The 17,765-nt window shown below is 46.9% G+C and overlaps 1 protein-coding gene across 1 annotated transcript in view; it reads left to right on the top strand.

Moving 5' to 3' along the window:
* vclb (vinculin b) overlaps positions 1 to 17,765 on the top strand; it is a 37,373-nt gene that overhangs the window by 7,644 nt on the left and 11,964 nt on the right. The window contains exons 2-8 of the mRNA XM_062525664.1: positions 4,057 to 4,127; positions 7,642 to 7,792; positions 8,837 to 8,945; positions 9,519 to 9,641; positions 11,065 to 11,225; positions 16,319 to 16,409; positions 16,557 to 16,704. Coding sequence (XP_062381648.1) covers positions 4,057 to 4,127; positions 7,642 to 7,792; positions 8,837 to 8,945; positions 9,519 to 9,641; positions 11,065 to 11,225; positions 16,319 to 16,409; positions 16,557 to 16,704 — 854 coding nt within the window. The remainder of the gene's footprint in view (positions 1 to 4,056; positions 4,128 to 7,641; positions 7,793 to 8,836; positions 8,946 to 9,518; positions 9,642 to 11,064; positions 11,226 to 16,318; positions 16,410 to 16,556; positions 16,705 to 17,765) is intronic.

Genomic DNA, 17,765 nt, shown 5'->3' with positions numbered 1-17,765 from the left:
CTTCCTCCTCTAGTTGTAAACTATACCCGGCCGCCACCACAGTGTCCGTGGCATGATGGACCTGCACTCTAGCAGCTGGTGGCCTTCAAGTGGCATGCGTTTGCCGTTACCCATTTTGAACCACCATGATGATTTGAGATTAGCTCAAATCTCTCCTAATGGTTTTCAGAGTGTCCCTCGAATCTGCTAGACATGCTAACTTATTGCTAGTACACAGTATGAGGGAGGAAAAAAACTTGGTGTGCAATTCAAGTCATGATTTTTTATTTATTTTTTATTTTTTTTGCCAGAATGGCGTCCACGGATGGTTCCTCTGCTCATTACCGACAATTTAGCATTTAAAATGTTTTTGTTTTGGCTCCTAAGATGTGGCGCATTACGCCTAACAACGTTGCCTCAGACTCAGAGCGAGTGGGCAGTCAGTGTGGCTAGTGTCTGGGCCCTCTCTGGGCTCTGAGAGGGGCTCTCTGTGTGGGGACGAGGAGGATCGAGTGCGTCTCAACAAAGCCTCGCCTGTTCCCACGGACTTGGCCACTTTATCAGCGTCTGGTAGCCTGGCGTTCACCATCTTGCTGCTGGCAGCTGGAATATTGTGTGGAGTTTTTTTCCCCTCCTTTTTGCCCTTTGCTTCTCCTTTTCTTAGGCTCTTTTATTCGTCCATTCATTCGTTCATTCATTCGTTCATTCATTCATGTAGTTGTGATTACCGGTATTAAACTTGCTTGATTGTGTACCAGGCTTTTATACTGTAGCCATTGACAATTTCACAAGCTGCGCTGCTCAGCAATGAGGTGAGATGATAATGCAGGAAGGTTATGTCACTTCCTGTTCCTCCTCGCGCAAACCTGGTCTTGCGCCACATGCAGTCTGTACACCGCATTGTGAGTGTTGGGGAATGTTTTTGTAATTGGTTCCTTCCTTGAGAAAAAAAAAATGGCTGATGTTCCACTTCACTGCGTCACTGTGAGTTCACTCCACATGCACGAGTGACTACAGTATCTGCATTGAGCTGCAGGTGGCTGGAGCTACCCTAAAAAGTCTACCACTTCCTGTCAGCCTAATTAAGGTGTGTGTGTGTGTGTGTGTGTGTGTGTGTGTGTGTGTGTGTGTGTGTGTGTGTGTGTGTGTGTGTGTGTGTGTGTGTGTGTGTGTGTGTGTGTGTGTGTGTGTGTGTACTCCACACACACACACACACACACACACACACTCTGGAGTTTTTTGAGCCTCTAAAATTGACGTCAGCGTTGACTTGGCCAGTGGGGGTCTCCAGTCCTGGGGTCGTGCCCCTTGACAGGACGTGGCCTCTACTCCATTGGAATGCTTTGAGTCATTGTAGTCCATTTTTAATTATGGCCACGTTCATCTGAGAGCGGAGGAGCACAGAGGAGCCTCTTGCTGAAGCGTAGGAGTTAAATTTACACAGGCCAACTCTGCTCGTCTTGCCTGAGCTTGCTCTTTCCCCCGGAGGTGGAATATCGCTTTCCAACGACATCATTACATCACCTTGTATCGATGTTTAGTACAGTAGTCAGACAGATTCCCCTACATGGACCTTTGAAAGCCACCCACCCACCCACCCACACTCAGTACTATCGCTCACATCACAGATAAAAACCGAGACAGAGTCCTTATGAAAGCATTCCAGGCACCGGCTTACAGATAGTGATTTGAAGTCGTGGGCTGGATCACCCTAATTCACACAGTGCTACACAAACAGGTCATTCTCCCGTAAAACCCTGATGCAGTTGGCTTAGTCACGGTAGATTTGATATAAGATTAACTGTAGAAATAACTTTATATAGCCGAGCTTATATCACTCGGGGACACTGTGTAAACCTTTAGCCCTGTAGTGGCTAGAGCATTTATTGTGTACCTGACCTGTTAAACTTTATACTGTAGCTTAAGGCTGATCGACACTGGGAAATGTGTTGTGGACAACAATGGGGTGCAATACTCAGAAATGTCACAGTAACACATTTACACAGTGATTTGAAACATGGCTATATTTGTAGCTTTTGTTATGGTCAGGTACCCATTACTGATAACCAACAGCCCGTTCTGTCACACACAGCGGTGTTTCTCCGCAGAGTTGCCTACTAGTGTACGACCAGCCCAGCGAGCGTAGCTCTACCTCAGATGGCCGTTGTGGCTGTTGGATGGGTTCCGCACAGACGGCAGCACGCAGGAATGCTGAAGTGGAATTCTCTGCCAGCCTTCCACTATAACTGAGCGAGTGGTGAGCCCGGGGCTCCCTTTTTTAGACTGGCACCGACCTGCTCTGGCGAGTGAATGTCAACTGTCTGCTGTGTGTATGTGTGTGTGTGTGTGCGTGTGTGTGGGGAAAGGAACTGTCCTCCCAGAATGGCTAGCCAGAGCAGTACGTCAGCGTGTTGGCATTGCCAAGTCCACTGAACTTTTACCCCCAACTCAAACAATGCATTCCACCCTCCCTGTGCCTAGATCGGTAGTACTGTAGTTTCGTTGTCATGGCACTTCAATAGCTGTTAGTTAACCAACATTTTATTATATTATTTCTAATTGTGTCTGTGGGAAATGTCCTCTATTGAGCTGCCTGAAAGCAGAACTTGTGGTTTTATCTAGCGGACAGATTTAGCTGTGGTTGCATCTTCATGCGGCATACTCGAACGCTGATGTTGTGCGCTCTCTGAAATCACTGGGAGTTCATGCTGAACGTTATGTGTGGCATGTCCCCACCTGTTGGACTTGGATGACGTGGAGTGAGGAGAGGGGGTGAGGGTGGAGTTGCGGTTGTAGTCGTGAGGAAGAGGGTGGAGACTCCCAGCGATACTCTGACTCTGGCTTGACTGTGCTCCTACCATAAATGACTCACTTGTGTGTGCTCTACCACATGATCTGTGAAGCAGACCTGTGTGGCCTGGCCTTCAGAAGAAAACTAATGCACTCACCACCACACTGATTCTAGAATAGAATGCTGACTAACTTTACTTCACAGGAAATGAAATGTACGTAAGCATTTAAGAGAAAGGCGGGGTACTCTTTATAATTTAGTCAATTTGTTCATGGATGTATGGCCATAAACTACACTATTGCATGTAGAAAATATAGAGAATGTTATAATACTTATAATTATTATTATCATTATTATTGTTATTATTAATAATACTAATAACTATTAAAGAAAAGTGTACAATCCTGAACTGTCTGAATCTTGCTGTGTGTGTGTGTAGGTCTTTGCAGACGTCTGAAAGATGTCTGAGTTGTAGCTTTCCATTCCTTTTGTGCAGACTTGTGTGTAGATGCAGCAGCATTTATCAAGGCACAATGACTACTTTGTGCCTCGTCCTTAATAAGAGATGAAACACATCGCTATTTAGAAGACCACGGATTTATTAATAACGACTTTAGAGGTGGCGCACAAGTTGGGGGGAAATAGTTCCCGATGTGCGGGTCGGGTCGCGAGTCGTCTTGACAATGAGCGCCTCTGTGCTGTTAATGTATGGGTTCCTTTTTTATTATAGATTTGACATTTGAGGCAGGCCCGGCAACAAGGGTGTCGTTACTGGGCAGACGAACGCCGAGCTCGCACTGGCAAAGTTGAGTCAGTGGAGTGGAGTGACTCGTGAGGTGTAAATATGTGTTGTGATGGGGGGGGGGGGGGTGTGTGCAAGAGGAAGGAATTAAGTATGGGGGGGCGGTCTGAGAAGAAGGAATGAAGTATGTGGTGAAGGGGGGGCGGCGGTGCTAGGGAGAAGAGGGACTAATTTGAAGGGGGAGGGGGGGGGCTGTTTGGTGGTGGCTGATAGCTGGCTTTTCTCCATACCAGAGCCGGAATACAGTTGCAGCTGTTTAGACAATGGTTTATCAAGCCCCAATTATGAGCTCCCCTCCACCACCACCACTAACCTCCCCACACACCCGGATCACACTTAGAGTGGGACGTGTTCCCACAATGCACTCAAACATGCCATGCTGTGCCCATGTCCCCATGAAGCCTTTTGAAGGTCCACTCAGACTCAGAGCCGTTGGAGGCGATTTGGTGTCATTTTCTGACCTCTGCTGCTTCTGTGTTTGCAGGTGGGCAAAGAGACTGTCCAGACCACAGAGGACCAGATTATGAAGAGAGACATGCCGCCTGCTTTCATCAAGTAAGACACACACACACGCACACACTCACACATATACACACACACTCACACATATACACACACACACTCACACACACAATATACGCACACTCACTCGTATACACACACACACACACACACACACACACACACACACACACACACACACACACACACACACACACCACCACCACCACACAACCAGTTAGCACAACATACTGTATGTGATGACATTTATGCTATGAATGCAGAACACCTTCGGTCCCCCTAGTATCACTGCACTCTGTCTCCATACTGATTGTGAAAGGGAAATTGAAGGCGGCCAGGGAATGCAGCATGGTAAATAAGGGAAACATGAGATGACCCTGAAATGATAAAAAAACACTCCCTCTTTCAGTCTCTTTCTCTCTCTCTCTCTATCTCTCTCTCTATCTCTCTCTCTCTCGCTCTCGCTCTCTCTCTTTCTCTTACTCCAGCAGTTACGTCTGTGTCTGCTCAGGCAAAGGTCAGATATGGCATGTTAAGTGCTTTGCGCAGTCCTGTTGAGGTTGCATTATAAATAAAGAGGCCTTCCTGGCTGCCTGGCGGGCTGGTTGGCTAGTTGGCTTGCTAGTTAGCTAGCTCTGCTGCGCTGGCTGCATGATCTCCAGGGCTCTCTGCCTTGGCCGGCCGCACTCTTGTTTGTCCAGGGAGGCTCCACTGCGGAGCGGGGACGGACGATACACTCATAAATCACCGACAGATCGTTCTGGACAGCTGCGCTTTGTTAAGCCCCGACGAATGGCCCTCATGTGGAAACCTATTACCGTGTGTGTGTGTCTCTCCCCCCTGCCTGGACGCTGGACTGTAAAGGAGAGTCCAGTTACATGCACGGTAGCCCAGTCTGCACACTCTCTCACCCTCATGGATCCCCGTGGATTCACGCCTTCCAGGCTATGTTGCTGTTATATGCCCCCACCCCCCCCCCACCCCAACCTTCGTCTCCAGGCACTGCTAACAAGCACCTTTTTTGGTGTGTGTGTGTGTGTGTGTGTGTGTGTGTGTTAATGGTCTCCAGTTCAAGAAGTTGAACATCCCCATGCCGATTCCATGGTGGGGGCATGAGTGGAGCTTCATCATCTCAAATATGTGGCCTTTTTTTTTGGCGGGCTCTGTTTTTTTTGTGTGTGTGTGTGTAGCTTTTCATTTGTTTCAGCAGCTTGACCTAGTGTTGTGGCAGCTGGTCTCCTTCAGGCTGATCCACTTTTCATCCTCCCCACCTACCCCCCCCCCCCCCCACCACACACACACACTTAACCCACCCTAGGCTAAAGTAGTAGGAAAGGCTGGTGTATGCCAACACACTGGTTTTACAAGCACACTCAATCAGGGTATTACACACGGCAGACTAAGGGCTTAGCATCCATGCAATGACCATCAGGAGATGTGCCAGTATCATTAAGTGTAGAGCTACTAAATACTGTACTTATGTGGTGTGCGTTTATGTGGGGAAATGCTCTCTTTCTGTGTGTGTGTTGGTGTGTGTGTGTGTGTGTGTGTGTGTGTGTGTGTGTGTGTCCCACATGCCTGGCTCAGGACTGCATACTGAAGGACACTGCTGACTCTGCCACTCTTGGGCCAACTCCTTTCCTCCACACACACACACACACACACACACACACACACACACACACACACACACACACACACACACACACACACACACACACACACACACACACACACACACACAATGTCGTTAACATGCACATACATTACCTCGAACCACACATCCTTGGGCTGTCTCCTGCACGGCTCGCCAACAGTGGCCTGCAACATGAGCTACATTGATGTCTTTTTCATAATATTTTCCCTTCTTCTCAAACAATGCCTCACAATGGGTCAAGACGGATACAGTTCCCCTTTTCCCAGATGCAGTCTTGGCTGACGGCCGACTGGAGGAAGCCGGGAATTGTGTGGGAATGGGAACGCACGTCGCTCCTCCGGCTGTTTGTGGGGGTGCCGTTCGGGGAGGGGGTTGAGATGGGGAGGGTGCGCGGTGGTGATTTATTTGGCCTTGTCTGTTGGTTGTATTTTGCTGACGCAGGGTGTTCTTCTCTCCGGCCTTCTCTCTCTCTCTCTCAATCTCTCTATTTCTCTCTTTCTCTCTTTCTCTCTCTCTCTCTCTCTCTTGCTCTCTCTCTCCCTCCCTCTCCCTGTGAGTAATGTTGAGTTATGCTCTCTCGCTCGCTCTGGGAATGAGTCTGACACTCAGAGGAAATCTGTCACGCTGGGACGTTACGTATGGCGGGTATCTGCAGAACATCGGTGGCCTGTCAGGGGAGTTGGGTGGTATTTCCTCGAGTCCCTGAAAATGTGGAGATTGGACGCCTCGGATCGCTTACATCCTACAGTAGGCTCAGTATCAATGTCTTGGCAAGAGCGCAGTATAATTGTATCCCATGAACGACTTAAACAGCATTTTGGGGGATGTGTGTTTTGCATTGAGAGATAAAGAACGAGAGCAACCCTTTCCTGCCCTGTTAAACAAGAGATTTGCTTCTCAGAATCAGAATTCAATGTGGTAGCCAAGTATGTTAACACAGAGAAAGAATTTGGTTCCAGCGATTGGTTACAACTCATGCGGCGCAGACAATTAATACTTAGAAATGTGTGTAACCTGCGTTGTGTTTACAACACGGCTCAGCCCTGCACTCATCTGGACTCGAACCCGTAAACTGCAGCACCTCGGATCGGGATTCGAGCTTGCTAGCAATCGAGCTAAAAGCCACGCAGCTAGTTCTCTCACTAGCACGACTATTAAGGAGTCCGGAGGGAGTTTTACACAACGAAGATGGTGCACAGCTACGGCCTAGCAGGCTACCGTTACATGGGCAGGGACAAATCTAAATGTTCAACGATCTTCAAGGGTCTATTTAAAGGCAGGCCGCGCATCAGTGCCATGTTTTACATTTACCGTTGCTTATAGCTGACTCATGGCATGAAAAGTGGCCTCATCCGTTATTTCGTCACTTACCAGTAATAGATTGCGCTTTTCCTCCCCCTCCCTCTCCATGTGTCATCGGCCAAAAGGTCACATCTACTCCTCGGGGTCCATCTGCCCGTTTTATGTTGACTTGGCTGAAGTACAAGTTGAGCATAAAGATTCAGTTTGAGTTGTTCTATTAGCATGCAGAGCTATGAACACTATGAGCTATGGAAGCTTTAAGACTGTGATCCGTAACATCAATCAAGACTGTGATCATTAATAACAGTAATATACACAGTTGTTCACAACCAGAACATTCCTGGTTCCAGAGAGTAAAAGTCCTGCCATATTCTTTCTACCTGTGTGCACTCAACACATGTGATGTCACTAATTATCTGATCTACCTGGCAGCTAATTAGGAGGAGCTGGTTTACTAAATGGTTGGATCAAATACTTGGCAGGACTTTTAGTTTCTGAACCCAGGATGTCCACCTCTGTTCACAACACATTGTTATTCCCACTGAGGTAACATAGCTGATGGTTGGTCTCGCTCGTGTTTCCCTACAGGGTGGAGAATGCATGCACCAAGCTGGTCCAGGCAGCATCGATGCTGAAGGCTGACCCGTACTCTGTGCCTGCCCGGGACTACCTCATCGATGGCTCGCGAGGCATCCTGTCCGGCACGTCCGACCTTCTGCTGACCTTCGACGAGGCCGAGGTACAGTTTGCAGTTTCTCCGGAGGCTTTGCAACCAGCTTATCAGAGCATTGCTATCTCTACTAACCAGAATTGCAACTGTGATTGGGTTCCTCTTTTCCTCTCTGTAGGCCCTCTTGAGTTTTTTTCTCTCTTCTTTCTACATTTATTTTTGGGTTCCTCTTTTCTTTTTGGTCGCCCACTTCTCTCCTTTTTGTTTTTCTTTCTCCACTTTTGTGTTAGTAAATCTCTCCCCTGTTTTCAGTCCTTCATCTTTTCAGCATTTCCCTCCGTCCATCATCGTTCCATTCCTCCTTCTTGCTTTCTTACCCTCCATCCAACCCCATCCCTATATCTGCACTCCTCTCTGCCTTTCCCTCTCCCTCTCCCTCTCCCTCTACCTCCTCTCCCTCTCCCTTCTTTCATCGACTCCCTCTTCCCCTCCTCTTCACTCTACCCCTTCATCCAGTGTCTCCATTTACAGAAATCTCTGCCTCAGCTCCGGGAGGCATCCCATTCGTCTCCCCTCCTGGGACAGGCTGTTTGGATGTGAAGCGCACGTCCTGCACCGCGCAGCAAAGTGCGCTGCAAAGTGTTTATGTTGCACAGCAGGGATTTAGGCCCACAGCTGGACCTTAGAGGCTGAGGAAAGGGCAGGGGGGGGGGCTGGGTTTGAAGTGGAGGAGGTGGAGGAGGTGGAGGAGGTGGAGGAGGTGGAGGAGGTGGAGGAGGTGGAGGGTAATGAAGGTCGGGGGAATGTCATTTCTGGGTAACATCAGAGCGCGAGAGAGGATCAAACAAGACATTAGCAGCTTGTTAGCCGTCTTGGTGGGCCTGCTTCTCTGGTGTACAGAGACTACAGACGGGATGAAAATGCCCTTGCCTCATAGTTTGAAAGCAGAGAGGGACTTGAGAGGGGCGTTAAATCTCTAAGGACTTTCAGAACCTCTTAGAAGGAAATACTTTATATGGTGTAACCAGAGTGTGACAGTATTTTTTTTCCCACTACAGGCCTTTAAAGTGTCTGGCACTAAGTGAATTCGTTTTTCTCTTTGATGCCATATAGGTGCGTAAGATCATCAGGGTCTGTAAAGGTATCCTGGAGTATCTCACCGTGGCAGAGGTGGTGGAGTCCATGGAGGATCTGATCACGTACACCAAGAATTTGGGACCAGGTGAGTCCAGGGTTCTGTCCCCGTGCCCGGGTCTCAAGAGTCCTCAGATCTCTTGGAATACTCATTGGAACATTCTTTCCTTTACCTGGAAAATGTGGAAAAAGTTGACCAAACAACATTTCTCTGCTGTTCCCTCAATGCTAGGCTGATCCAAGATGGATTAGTATGTTGCTTAATTATACACAGTCCCGATGTTAAAGCAGCTGTTTGCATTTTTGTTTCTTTATGAAGTAGCCTTGTAATCAAGACCCAGTGGAACTAAGAATGAAGAATTTAGAATTAAGGTACAACCAGAATCTCTGATGGAGGATTTTGTTGCAACTCACAATCACTCACAAGAGAAAATAAATATATCAAGGGTGATGGTACAATGGTGAACAGAATCTCAGAATCTTGAGTACACAGATCATAATTCTTTTAGATTGTGTGCTTGCATGCACCACTGCATCAGCAGCTTGTATATAACAATGCGTCATCTCAAGGACATGCAGTGCGTGAATGACCGATTTCAATACGGGAAGAAGAAGTGACCTTAGTTTGCAGTCATACCCAGTTCTGTGTTTCTGTCTCCAGGAATGACGAAGATGGCCAAGATGATTGATGAGCGCCAGCAGGAGCTCACCCACCAGGAGCACCGCGTCATGCTCGTCAACTCCATGAACACGGTCAAGGAGCTGCTGCCCGTCCTCATCTCAGGTATTTAGACACTAAAAAAAAAAAAACAGAATATGACGTCAATCAATATTGATGAAATTCATCATCATTTTATATTGATGATAGAAGTATATCATCTATATATAATATCTGATGGTTTGCTCTTGCATTCATTTTACTTTTACTTCACTTTATCTGGGCTACAAGATAGAGAATGTTGCACTCTGCTACACCATGCTACCCTGCCAAGTATTGGGCTGCATTTTAAGTTTGTGTCAATTGTCTTTGATGGCATAAAGTATCTAGGAGACTAAGGTATCAACCATGTTACCATATTTTTTTTATTGTCATACTGAATATTGACTATTGAAATGTCAACAGTCTCTGTTATTTATTTTACTTTAACTTTGCGTAACAATAGAAAACTCAGAATTCTATAATGAGGAAGTTGCTGTATTTTCTCAAACTGGTGTTGTTATACAGGTTGCATTTCAGTGTGAAACCACCAGGCACTGATGATCTGTGTCAACGTCGAACCTGTGAACTGTGTGAAACCTATTTGTGACCAAAGAAGGCAACACCCAGTGTCCTAATTGAGTCAGAACAGGATTGCTCATGAACTAATGTCACTTTAGCAGAAGATGGATGATGTAGCTGTTCTGCTACATCTTGCCATCCTACCAAGTATTGATGTCAGTTCTGAGTGTAAAGCCAAAAGTGAACCAGGAGTGGTGAATCTGGTCTGTCCTCTGTGACCAGAGGAGACGCTCTTAACTGAGTCAGAACAGGATCTTTTTAATAGATTTGTCCTCAAGAGACCTGACACATAATGATTGGCATCAGTGTTTCCATGAACGTTATTGACTTGTAAGCATCAGAGGTGGTCCTCCCCAGGGTTGAGCGTGTCCACACACCATCTGGATGCCATAATCAGAAACACATGATACGACCGAGTGAAATCAGATGGCCAAGTCTAGGTGGGGTGGGGCAGAGCTACGATGGCGTTAGTTTCCTAGCTGGAACATTCCACACCTTCGGACTCGGAGACCTTCTCACTGAGGAGACTTTGTGTCCTAAGGTTGTGAGAGAGCATGGCTGTGTGTACTTAGTTTCTGAACTCAAACACCTCTCACCTCTAAAAAAAAAGATGTTGATGGCCAAAACAATGTGAAAAAATATGGAAAACAACATGCTCACTAAAGCGGCTCCCTTTAATAATTTAATGTGCGTGACGTTTTGAGCCTGTGGACTCTGCACCCGACTAATAGTGTTATGGGGATATGTGTGTCCTCCCTTCATCTTCATGTGGCCGAAACAATGCCATTGTTTCAGTATGAATAGCCTCTGTCAGGGGAATACGTCTCGGACGTCTTTTCAAAGCGAAGTGAGCAATAAAAGATGTCATGAAACAAAATGCTCACTATGTGTCCCCTTTGTTCTTTTTCTTCTTTCCTCCGTGGCTCAGGAATCAAGATCTTCGTGACGACCAAGACCTCGGGCAGCCAGGGCGTGGAGGAGGCGCTGAAGAACCGCAACTTCACCGTGGACAAGATGAGCACCGAGATCCACGAGATCATCCGCGTTCTGCAGCTCACCTCCTGGGACGAGGACGCCTGGGCCAACAAGGTACGCGCCTCTGGCCTGTACGCCCACTGCTTCCTCCATGCACGTGCAACCACACACACAGACTATCACACACACACACACACACACACACACACACACACACACACACACACACACACACACACATGATGCGAGGACGCCTGGGCCAACAAGGTATGTGCCTCTGGCCTGTACGCCCACGGCTTCCTCCATGCGCGAGCAACCACACACAGACTATCACACAGACACACACACACACACACACACACACACACACACACACACACACACACACACACACACACACACACACACACACACACACACACACACACACACATGATCCCTCACACACAAAGCCCCTTTATAAGTGCTTGGAAAGGGGAATAATCTTGACCCAGTCACTCCCTTTCTTTTTACCCATGAAGTTTCTGGAACATTTCAACTTCTTGGTGAATTACAAATTGGGCTAGCTGGAGTTTCTGGGTCAACAGCAAGTTTTGATTATTATTTGTTTTGTTATTTTTTAAAATTTCACCTCTACACATTGTATATGTACCATTTCATACCCTTGGCAACTGGTTTGAGGGGATGTCTGTGTTGAATTTACCCCTTGAGCGGGGCAAGAGGATTGAGGAGGTAAAAAGCCCATCCAAACCTAGTTGTTAAGGGTAGAACGCGACTGATGTGGCTCCCCACACTGTACACAAAAGCCGCTGGGCCGTGACGGACTGTACCGGGTTGGCCTCCCGTACGCATTACCTTTCCAAGAACTTCAACCCCAGAGCAATTTTTTTTTGTCTCTTCACAGCAGAATGAAATTATGCCCTGATGAATATAAAAAAACACAAATTACACTGTTGCTGGAACTGCGGCTACTCTGCTGGAGCTACTGCTAAACGCACTGCTACTGAGAAGGAAACTTAGAGTTTCACCACCAAATTTAAAGGGATATTCCGCCATTTTTGGAAATAAGCTCAAAGTCGTATCGCCAGACTCACAGAATGGCTGGATGAACGGTAACAAGGTAAATATCGATTGTTTTGCTCGAGGGGAGGTGGAAAATGAGCCTATTTCCAAAAATGGCGGAATATCCCTTTAAGCTGCTACCTTTTAATAAGATCAGCCCCCAAAACCCACTGGCTCCTGGCCCTGTCTCTTTGCACTGCATGTCTAAGCTCCCCCTTTTCAGCCCTGTGCAGAACCTCTCAAATCCTTCTGATTGCTTGTTTGTTTGTTTCTCGCTTTCTCGTTGGGCTCTTTATTTCAGATTTTTTGACTTCGATTTGTTATGTCTTGTTAAATATTTGTGCTTCTTTTTTTGTTCTTTCCTTTTTTTCCCTTTTATTTTTCTATTGTTTTCTTCCCTTGATCCCTCAATCACTCCCCTTCCTCCTCCTCCTCCTCCTCCCCCCCTGTAGAAGGTAAGCGGTACTCTGGAGCATGCATGCTTGCTCTGTGTGTGTGTGTCCCTCTCTCTCTCCCTCTTCTGGCTCCTTGTGTCATGCGGTTGCCCATGTGTGTTGTCATGTTGTGTGGTTACCCATGAGCCTTTGAGGCGCGGAGTGACCAGTGCTGTGTGCTGGAATGAGTCTCTCCTAACGACGCAGCGTAAGTGACGCCCCGTGGAATGAAAACCTGCTATTGCCCTGTGGGATTGGGCGATGGGGAGATGGGGCAATTAATCAGGGTATTTGTCCAGTTCTGTCTGTTTTGTTTTGTGTGTGTGTGTGTGTGTGCGCGTGTGTGTATTTGTGTGTGTGTGTGTGTGTGTGTGTCTGTTTGCCATGACACAAGTTGAAAAAGTGTGTCTTTCTCCTTCTAACATTGAACGCACAAACACTCACTCACACACGGTTTCTGTCTCACTCACACACACACACACACACACACACACACACACACACACACACACACATCCAGACACATAAATCCTACAAATGAAATATCTGTATCAGCAGGGCGTCTTTGGTAGTTGTGGGAAGGACACACTATCAGCCCTAAAGACTGAAACTGAATCTGTCCTCAGTGACGGTCAGTGAGACCGAGGGACCAAAGGGGGCATTCTGCTTTGTTTCCAGGATGCTCTGATCTCTCCATGAAATCTCCTGTCCTAACATAACCCTCATATCACTAATCCCGCAGTGCACTGCCCTGCACTGAACTCTGTCTCTCTCTCTGTGTGTGTCTGTGTGTGTGTCTGTGTGTGTGTCTGTGTGTGTGAATGTGTGTGTGAATGTGTGTGTCTGTGTCTGTGTGTGTGTCTGTGTGTGTGTCTGTGTGTGTGAATGTGTGTGTGAATGTGTGTGTCTGTGTCTATGTCTGTGTGTGTCTGTGTGTGTGTCTGTCTCTGTCTGTGTGTCTTTGTGTGTGTGTGTGTCTGTTTCTGTGTCTGTGTCTGTGTCTGTGTGTGTTTGTGTTTGTGTGTGCTTGTCTGGATGGGTGCTATACTGCCTGTGTATGTATTGAGCTGGATGTGTGTGTGTTTTACAGCATCTGTGTGTGTGTGTGGCTACTGGACTGTGTGTGTGTGTGTGTGTGTGGCTACTGGACAGTGTATGTGTGTGTGTGTGTGTGTGTGTGTGTGTGTGTGTGTGTGTGTGTGTGTATGTGTGTGGTCTGTAAAGGGATCTAAGCTCCCCTGTTGGACGTATGTTCCCAAATCCCCTCCTCAGCTCAGTCCGCTGGGCCAGCGGGCCGTAGAGCTCCACGTGCCTCTTCACCCACCAGGCTGCCCCCACTCAGCTCTCTGCTGCTCACGTCACGCCCTCACTCCCACAACTCTCCCTCTCTCTTTCTTTCTTTCTTTCTTTCTTTCTTACTCTCACAACTCTTTCTCTCTCTCTCCCTCTCTCTCTTCTGACAACTCTTTCTTTCTTTCATTCTTTCTTTCTCACCTCTTTTCATTTCCCTCTTTCTTTCTCTCTTTCTTTCTTTCTTTCTTTCTTCCTCATCTCCCTCCATTTCCCTCCCTCCTTCTCCCTCTCTTTCTTTCTTTCTTTCTTTCTTTCTTTCTTTCTTTCTTCCTTACCTGACTCCCTTTCCCTCCTTCCCTTTCCCTCTCTTCTCCAGTCTTATTCACTCACCCAGTGTCTATTGGCCATCCACCCACTCCTGTGTCACTCACTCATTCATTCATGCACTTGCTCAGTCACTCTCTCTGCCACTTATGGAAAACTGGTTAGGAAAAGAACAAAGTGTGAAAAAAAAAGCTCGTCCCTGGCTGTGGTATTGTCCTTGTGTACCATGGTTACACACAGTGACGTACTCCTCTTGTTATTAATGTTGTTGTTTTAGTGCTAGTATCTTAGGAAAGATTCACACTGCCATGCCATTTCCACCCACGTTTCATTCTTACATTCATTTTGAATGACCCATCATAGATTCTTTTCCCACTAAACGTTTCCCACATACTTCCTGTAATCAGTATTTCATGGCCACGCAGCATATGGACGCGTTAGCATATGCGTGTTAGCTGTTGCCAAGGACAGACTGTACATCTGTTTGTGCACTCGCGGCATCAGTGTCTTCCCCCCTCTTGCTCATCTGTTTTGTGGCTGCTGGAGTGTTTTTGGTCTCCCTCAGGCAGGGCGGTAGACAGATCCCACTCTCATGGTCTATTTCTGTCGTGAGCCAGCGTTCCTCTGTAGATGTCTCTTGTGTTTGTGTGGTAGCTACTTGAAGAAGTGTGTTTTTTGTTTCTTTCTCGAAGCTCGGTTGGTGAGCTACAGGAAGCTTTGAGTAGGCATAGCTGAGCTGACCCCACCCTGTCTTAAATCTTAAGCCACACACACACACGCACACGCATACACACAAACAGATACACTTGCAACATGTACAGATTCAAACACTGATATGAAAGTTGTTTTGTTTCCACCCTAATTTGATAGATACAAAAGTCAGATTAGTATTCACAGATTAGATTACTTTATTGGCTTGTCCGTGCAGTTGAGTTTGCCTCAGTGTAGCACAATGGAAGAATTGATATCTACTGTATGCCCCGTTGCGTCAACATTTGCCATCATTTAGCGCTAAGACAGTACCCAGTTACCGGGAAAACCGACCAAAAGGGTCATGATCCGCCCTGATCATCAGCGTTCCAGTGCAGCATCAAGCATTCTGGGCATGTACTGGCATTGTCCGAGGCTCCATTCTCTGCACGAGTTTGAAGCTCTTATTTCAAGCTAAAAGGAACTGCATTGAGTTGCTTTGAAATAAGCCAGAGCAAAAAAAGCCCCCACACCTATTAGACAAATCGTGTGTACAGTACAGTTATGATATAAATAAGCCGCTGAACTCTCTGTTAACATACTTAAACGGCATCCAGCGCAGAGGCCTTTTGGCAGCGGATTGTGGTGACGTGTGGCATTCTGTGCGAGCGCTACAACTGCCGGGCGGGCATGTCTAATCTCAGGCATGGCAGTGTGCTGGCTCTGCTCTCCGAGTGACTCAGCCGGCAGACCGGTGACTCAGTTCAGCCGCCTGAAAAACCGTGTTACCCTAAAAAGGAAATGGCCATGAAAACACTTCTCTGCACCTTTTTTTTTTATTTTACTTCCTCCCTCCCTCCCTCACCTCGCTCTCCAACCCCCCCACCCTCTAGCTCTCCAACACATGCTGGCAGTATACAGAATCAGAGCGTCAGTTGAAATTCCTGCAATGTTTCAACACGAAATAAAGCAATAAATGTTGCCCTTGTTTTTGTTCTGTTGAATTTTAATGAGTTCAGGTTTGGGTATGATGAAGCAGAAGTGTCGTATGATAAGAGAGAAGCTTGATTTGGCCTTTTGCTGGTGCATGGTGTTTGTTCAGTGGTCTGTTCGTGTTGCATACATACTCTTGTAAATTCCGCTCCTAACACGCATCTATCTGTTGGTGTGAGCTGGCACCTGCTGTGAACTTTATTGTCATTTTTATGGCAATGAAGGTTATCATCCAATGTGCCAGATGACTGGGGAAGTGTGTGAGCCCCTTCGTGCTAAATCGAGCTCTGTATGGCAGCCTGGCCTGTATAAGCTGGGAGACATTGTGCCAAACAATGTGTTATTGCAATAAATACAATGAGAATATTCATTTAATCTTTTTTTATTCTCTTTAAACTCATGATAATGAAGGACACGGAAGCCATGAAGAGAGCATTGGCCCTCATCGACTCAAAATTGGTCCAGGCCAAAAACTGGCTGAGAGACCCCAACGCCCAACCAGGTAAGGCAGGCTATCTGATCCACTAATGTAGTGTAGTATGTGTGTAGAATTGATATCCACAGTGTATTGCAATTCGCTTTGGATTAAAGTGTTTGCTTAATGAGTGTTTGCCACTGTGTGTGTGTGTGTGTATGTGTGTGTCCCCAGGCGATCCGGGTGAGCAGGCTATTCGGCAGATCCTGGACGAGGCTGGCAAAGTGGGTGAGCTGTGTGCTGGCAAGGAGCGCAGGGAGATCGAGGGCACGGCCAAGGCCCTGGGTCAGATGACCGACCAGGTGTCCGAGATGCGTGCGAGGTAAGAACCACGGCATCCACATTTACCACCACACAGTATTCACTTCCTGTTTTCATTCCCACACATACAGTAGGGCCTCTCTCAACATCCCTCCTCGATCCACGATGCTCGGTCCTCCACACTCGTTCCTACTGATCTACAACTAGCACTGGATAGACTATCCCATTGTTGCCGCCCCATCATTCTTTAACTACATGTAGATCAGTGGGAACGAGGACCGAGGAAGGAGGGAAGGATATATAAAAGACGAACGAGAGGCACCCACAGTATTGGGACTAAAATCACTCGCTGTAGGTGCTTCATGTGCTGAATCCTTTTCACTGTGATAGCCAAGCTCTTTTCTCTTTACGGTACATTTAAATTGTAGTGATATGATATCATTTCAGCTATAGTATATAGCACATAGATATAAGTGATTTCAGCTACAGCAGTTTTATTTGATTGATGTAACAAATAAGAGGAGTTAGTTAATTAAAACAGGAAATGTGCAGCTGACTCCTTATTGGATCTCTGACTCATTATCAAAGGCATTGATCTAGTACTGTCCTAGAAGCGGATGCTGTGCATTTCTTGGAGCGGTCGGTAGCTCCAATATGTCCTCCCAATCGTGAGACTCGGAGCAGACTCGCAGTGGCAATCTGATTATGGGGGATTACTGTTCAGAAGGGAAGGGAAAGCGATCGCCCACAGATCTGGGGTCTCGACTGAAACTGCGGTCTGGTGGATGAAATGCAGCTGTCTCTGGTTATTTTTAATCCTCTCGATCCTCCACCAGCGTCTCTAGGCACTCTGGGCTTGTTTTTGGACTTTTTCTCCGAGAGATGGGGAGGAGAGAGAGGGGGGTGGGGTGCTGATAAACAAAACAAAAGAAGCAAATCTGTTAAATAAAAGGGGAAAGATATTTTTAACACATTCTCCACATGCCTACTAAGTGAGCTGTTGGCCTTTTTCTTGGGATTCTGACATCAGACTGGTGGCTTTCTACAAAAAAAGGATCAGCTGATGTTATCGAGTTAAGCAATCTCAGAGCATTGATTGAATTGGTTAAAATTACCTGCAGA

The sequence above is a fragment of the Sardina pilchardus genome, chromosome 22, assembly GCF_963854185.1.
Source record: "Sardina pilchardus chromosome 22, fSarPil1.1, whole genome shotgun sequence".
Taxonomy (NCBI): domain Eukaryota; kingdom Metazoa; phylum Chordata; class Actinopteri; order Clupeiformes; family Clupeidae; genus Sardina; species Sardina pilchardus.
This window is presented reverse-complemented; position numbering and strand designations above follow the sequence as displayed.